This window comes from Candoia aspera, chromosome 3, assembly GCF_035149785.1.
Source record: "Candoia aspera isolate rCanAsp1 chromosome 3, rCanAsp1.hap2, whole genome shotgun sequence".
Classification (NCBI taxonomy): Eukaryota; Metazoa; Chordata; class Lepidosauria; order Squamata; family Boidae; genus Candoia; species Candoia aspera.
The window spans coordinates 198,954,032-198,960,124 of record NC_086155.1 but is presented as its reverse complement, the minus strand read 5'-3'; the positions used below and the strand labels follow the sequence as shown (position 1 = coordinate 198,960,124).

Genomic DNA, 6,093 nt, shown 5'->3' with positions numbered 1-6,093 from the left:
GCGTGGCCCAGTCTTCTGCAAACTTCAAGCCACATCATCTGAGGCAGGCAGCATTAACCTGAAATATACAATATTCAAGCTTGTGGGGGACAGAGGGCAGAGCCCGCAGCCACAGGTATCAAACCAGGAGGACATACACAGCCCTCTTTCAGGATAATACTGTTATTTGATGAAAGGGCTCAAGAATCCACAAACATTCATACCACTGTGTTTCAGGATCTTTAAGATACTTTGGTCCCACTGCTTTAAAAACTTAAGGAAACACACACCGCATAGCCTATTACAATTTCAGGGCAAATATTTTATTTATCTATAAACGCAAAATAAAATCAGTTCTTTTTAAAAAATGACAAAAAGGTTCTTAAATAAGAATGACCAAAAATTTGTGAGATGTTATGGCACCAAAAATTCAAGACAATTATAAATTCCGTTGCCACAACCATTGAGTATCATCTGCTGCATGTTTTTTTTTAACCTTTTCTATAAAGTTTTTTTTATTAAAGATATTTACATATCATTAGGCTGTGTAAATATTTACAGCAACTCTGACAACAGCTGTGTTGGCTGAAAAGCACTTGTAAGAGAAAAATGCTTTAAATACAAAAAAGAAAGTGGAAAAACTCCATTATCCCCCCACGCCCCACCCCTCTGCTAGCACAAAGAAACTTGCGCCCTGAATTTCCACAGGTTCTTAGCTGCTTGGAGAGTCCAGCCTCGATGCCTGAAAGCTGTCCTGCATGCATTCGCAACTGTTTTGTGGTGTACAAAATTGAATTCATTAGGACATTTACACAGCGTTGTGGTCGATCAGAAGCGCTAAAGTTTTCCATTCTTTTCTGCCAGGTTTGTTATTTTACCCATTCTATGACCGCTCCTGTTCCAACGTTTATAGGCTTTAAAATAATAATAATAATAATATTAATAGCGACACTTTTTCCTTCTTTAAACACAAGAGTTCCTCAACTGCTGAAGTTTGTTTTTTAGCTGTTCGTGTCGCCTCCTCAGTTGTTCTTTCTCCGCTAAGAGTCTGTGCTCATCCGACTGGATGGACAAGACGTATTCTGTGGCCTTTTTAAGGATGACGACTTTGGGAGCTTTCTCGTTATTTGCTACTTCGGGGATCTGGTCGCGCAGCGCAAAGAAGCTCAACTTCAGCTCGTTCCGTCTCTGTCTCTCCAGGACATTGTGCGTTCGCCGCTTGTCGTTTTCTTCCGAGTCCGAGGTGCGTGGACTCGAACACTTGCGGTTGTTGCTGATCTGTTTGAGGACTCTCCCACTGTCCAACTTTAGCCTTTTGGCAGAGCTGTGCTCATGGCGGGTGGAAGGGGGGGCAGCATAGTTGTGCTGGTGGATCGGGACGTGACACCGCTTGAGAACCAGGGGGCTGTGGGGGGCTTTACTGTGCCCCCCGGATGTGTGAAGACTGGACTCTGATTTCTTGGCTGCAGGCTGCCTTTTTTCCACAGTAACGACATCAATTTCTTCCTCTTCCTCCTGTTCCTCTTCCTCTTCTGAAAAACCCAAAGAGAGGGATGAGGTGAGAATTTATTTCCCCCCCTCAGAAAGGTACATGAAAACAAGACAGATGTTTTGATCCACCTTCCCTAATCTGGCTACCTTGGCCAAGCTGGGAAAGGGTGCCAGAAATTGTAGACAAATACACAGATTTAAGCCACGTAGCTTCTGAAAGCACACTTCTCTCAAAAGAGGGCCAACCTAGTTTATTATGCAATTAAGGAGACAACGCTGCACATTTCTACAAAAGATGACTCTTCCAAGGACTGTTAACCAAATCCCGGCCATCTCACCGATGTTGAAATCGCAGGATTGCATAACCCTGTGCAGTGTCTCAGCCAAGAATGAAGGCAAATTTCTAGCCCAGTTAACAGAAATGACATGTCTCCATAGGCCATCCTCATCCACCATATGCCTCGTGGAGACAACCTGTCATATTTTAGAATATGTTGCAAGACTACAGTTCCCATGATCCCTCGCTTCCAGGCTGTTTAGGAATGGTAGGAACTGAAGTTCAACATCTGGAAGGCCACCATAGGTTGTCCATCCTTGGCCCTGGAATCTCAACTACTGCAGAAAGGTGGCATGTAAGAAGAAGTGGGAGTTTGCAATGTGGGAAAGTCTTGAAATTCTTGGGACCACACCCAGGATTGTTCAGGATTATCCCCCCAGCCCTATTATCCAGGTATGTGCACGCAGTCCAAAGGGGGCATCCCCCCAAATACTCCCCCCAGACTCATTTCTTTCTCTCCCTCCTGAATCTGTTTCTCCCCATATGCATGCCAACTAGAAGACAAGAAAGCCCAGTCAGCCGGTTTAAAGTTCCCGCTCTGGAGATCTGCGGTGACCCCATTATGCAGTTTAAAAAGCAACTTGGCTTCATTCCGCCCCAGGCCACTTTTTCTAGGAAATGCAATTCCTGGGAAGACCAGCCATGTGTGTTGCTAACGTGGCAGCGTAAGAGTATACACATACGCTGGGAGGGGAGGCACCGCACAGCTGAAATATTTGGGGCAGGAGAGAGGGCTGACGAGTTCTCAAATGTTCAGGCCAGCCAACGTGTGATGTAAGGAAGTGCAGGACATTCCATTGGGATTTCGTTATCTCAAAGACTACGCAAAGCTTTCTATAGTGGCAAAGCTGGACGTTTGAGCTTTCTCCCCCTTCAAGAGAAGATTTCCAAACATTCACAGAAGGGGGGGGGAGAGGGGGGACTGCAGTTCCTAACCTCAGATCGTATCCCTGCCTGAACTTTCCTTTTTGAGATGGCATCATTACTGAGAACCACCAAGTGAAAACAGAACCAACTAAGTCCAAAACAGTTCCCTGCAACTTTCCAGGGCAGCAGGAACAGCCTGGCAGAATCACCCACAGCCTCACTGGGCCCACCTGCACAATGGGAACATTCATTCATCCCGCCTGGAAGAGGGGAGATGATGATGCCATGAAAGCTGGGTTGGCTTGCTGATGAACAGGCCATTCAAGCTGCTTCAGGCCACGGAAAGGCAAAGGAGTCACTTCAGCTGAAAACAGTGCCAGCTGGAAGCGCTTGAGCCAGTTTGGCCCTCTGTTAAAGAAAACAGCCTATCCCGTGCCTTTCTTCACAACGGGCAACCCCACACAAGCTTGCTCAGGAGTGCCACTGTTTTTCAATGAGGCTTACTCACAGACTTTCCAGCTTGCACCTGAGAAAGCTGCCTGTGTGTCCATGGGAGACTGCACACACCGCTTTGCATTTTAGCACTTGCTGGGAAAGTACTAATGAATTGCTCCAGTACGCAATATAACAATGCTAAATACAGCATTTCAAGTTTGACAACTTTCTAGCCTCACCTACAAGCCCATGCTTTGCAAATGCCTGGGGCCCTGTGCTAAGCTCCACTGGCTGCTCCCTCACCCCAGTATCCCAAATCCTGCCTTCTACGGTGGGCACCCCCTCCCCACCCCCAAATGTGGGGGGCAAGGTATCAAAAGGGAAGCCTGCTGCTCACCCGAGTCACTGCTGGTGCTTGGGGGTGTATCTTGGCCCAGCAAGGCGGCTGGGCACGGGTCAGGAGAGGTGGCAGTGGTAGCCTCCACTGCCTTGGAGGTCTTCTCCCCCAGGGGGTAAGGAAAGACAACCGAGGGGTCGATGCATTCGGCGGCCGAGGTGCCCAGATCTTGCAGGTAGGCGCTGCTGGGGGAGGAGGCCGAAGTCTGCGAGGAAGACAACTGGAGGCTACTGCTGCAATTCCCACTGCGGAGTGACAGCGGTGCCCCCGCCCCGTCCCGGCGCGTTGCCTGGTAGGAAGCGAGTTTCTCAGAGACCACTTTCTGGAGCTTGGCCGCAGCTGAGCCTCCGCTCCACATGCAGTCCTGGATGATGATGGACTTGACAAAGGTGTCATCGTCTGGGTCGCAAATGAAGCTCTGGTTGACCACCTCGCTGCCCAGGAGCTCTGTCACCATCTCCAGCTGCTCCACACTGGAAGGGAAGCTGCCGGACCGGCGACTGGGTGAGAGGGGCGGCGTCGGCAGCAGCTCAAACTTCTTCCAGATGTCTTCAGATGGGGCTGGCGGCTGCAGCTCGCAGCCCCGGTGGTGCGCAGACAGGTAGAAGTTCTCCTCCTCATCCTCGTAGTAGAAATATGGCTGGACCGAGTCATAGTCATAATCGTACGCCCGGCTAGGGTAGCTCGGGACAGTTAGGGGCATGGCGGTGGAGGGTGCCTGGGAAGGGCGGAGAAAACAGGGATCTGGTTAGTTGGGGCAAATTGCTGGCTCCTTCTCAGCCTCCAAAAAGTGCCACCAGGGCAGAGAAAACTAGCGTGGCAACTGCCCTGGGTTCACTACCCCACTTGTACAGCCACTCCGGGACACGCACACAACCCACTCCTCCAACTGGAGAATCTGGGGGCAACCCATGCGTAAGGAAGCCGGTATTCGGGTTAACTGAGGCGGCGGGAGAGAGAGGAGCATTGTTCCAGCACCCAAAGCCGGCGCAGAACTGGCGAGAGGTCGGGGCGCAGCGCCCCGCGCGGGACGGGCCGGCTGAGCGCAGGAGCCGCTCTCAGGCTGCCCCGGGCGCTTCCCTGGCCCGCTGACCAACGCGTCTGCCAGGTGAGCCCGGGTGGCAGGCAGGAGGGCGGGCGCTCCGCCGGGGCGCAGAAACCACCGGAGACGCGGGACAGCCGTCCAAACCGGCTCAACGTTCGGCTATGTCGCCCCCCAAGAGGCGGGTCCTAGCGAGAAGCAGCTCAACTCCCCCAAGCAGTCTCCAGCTTCATGCCTGCCCCCCCCCCGGTACCACCTTAAAAAGCCGGGCGGGCCGCTTTCAAACCGCGCCTGCCCGGGATTCACGCCGGGCTCCCGCCGCGGCCACCGCAGTTCGCGCTCGGGAAGCCTCCCGTCCCCCGCCCCCACCCCCTCTCCAAGCCACTTCGGATCAATCGACCTGCGACGTCGTGGGGGAGTATTCCGCGCGACGCCCCCTTTTCCCCTCCAATGGACCCGCCCCCCTCCCGCCTTCGCCAGCCACGCAACGCCGGCTGCAAGTCGGGGGCCGGGCGAGCGGCCCGGGAAGAGGGTCGCGGCGCGCGCTGGCTGTGCTCTTCCGAGGTCTTCCAGCGCCCGGAGCTTTGCAACGCGAATGCAGCCCTCGAATGCAGCAGCCAGTGGGGAAGCTCCTTCCCGCCGCCGCCTTCGGAGAGGCTCCCAAGGCGGCAGAACGAAGCTGCCCGGTCTCTTTGCCCGTCGGATCGACTCGGGGATTCCGCCGCCCCGCACCTCCTCGGCGCCCCGGCCGGGGAAAGGAGCGGGCGAGAAGGCGGCCGAGAGCCGGCAGGAGAGGCGAGACGCGTTCACCCACCCGCCGCGTCCGAACTTACCGGTTCTTCTCAGATCCCGGCGCCCGATGTCTCAGCCCGGGGCAGAGGAAAGGAAAAAGACGGACAATCCAAGGCTTTGCAAAAGACGAGCCCCGCGAAGGCGGGGGGGGGGGGAGAGAGAGATCGCGCTTGCACCGTCTTCCTTCGGCGTCTCTTTAAACGGCGCTCGGAGCAGAGAGAATATTGTAAGTCCACGGCGCGGGCGGCGGCGGCGGCTCCAGCTCCGAATCCCAGGCTGGAGTCAAGCCCTTTTCAAACGCGCCGGCTCGGGAGCGAAAGCCAAGGGGCAGGGGAGCGGGGCTTCGTGCACGCGCGGATCTCGTACGCTGGTGTTTGTTTATTATGCCCCGACCGGCAGCGGCGGCGCCTCCTTTCCTGACTAGCTCCGATCCCTCCCCCCGCGTCGGCTCTGTGCTGCAGGACCTCGCCGCCGCTATATAAACCCTTGGCCGCTCGCTCCGCCTTCTCTTTTCCCGCCAACTGGCCCCCCTCCCTCGTCCCCTCCCTCTCGCAGCTTTGCAGAAACGGCTGGATTACGGGGAGCTGGAGAGACCGGGAGGGAGGGGCGAGCAGAAAACCACACGCGCGCAGGGGAGGGGAGGGGAGGGGAGGGGAGGGGAGGGCTGGCCGCCTCCATCTCCTCCCCCCTAGGAGGGAGAAGGGGAGGGGGCGACCTTGCAAAGGGGAGGGGGCTTTTCCAGGGGCGCTGCCG

The 6,093-nt window shown here is 54.9% G+C and overlaps 1 protein-coding gene across 1 annotated transcript; it reads right to left on the bottom strand.

The window, feature by feature from the left end:
• Positions 1-280: 280 nt before the first annotated feature.
• Positions 281-4,301, bottom strand: MYC (MYC proto-oncogene, bHLH transcription factor). The gene is made up of 2 exons (XM_063299689.1): positions 3,507-4,301; positions 281-1,511 (listed from the first exon to the last, which is right to left on the bottom strand). Exons 1-2 carry the CDS (start codon positions 4,207-4,209, stop codon positions 943-945), a joined length of 1,272 nt encoding a protein of 423 aa, XP_063155759.1. The 5' UTR covers positions 4,210-4,301; the 3' UTR covers positions 281-942.
• Between the last annotated feature and the right edge of the window lie 1,792 nt (positions 4,302-6,093).

Excerpts from the sequence above, each read along its gene's own strand:
- MYC (XM_063299689.1), bottom strand. The coding sequence starts at position 4,209 with ATGCCCCTAACTGTCCCGAGCTACCCTAGCCGGGCGTACGATTATGAC. Across the intron at positions 1,512-3,506 it reads AAGCACCAGCAGTGACTCGG|AAGAGGAAGAGGAACAGGAG; the intron begins GTGAGCAGCAGG and ends TGGGTTTTTCAG.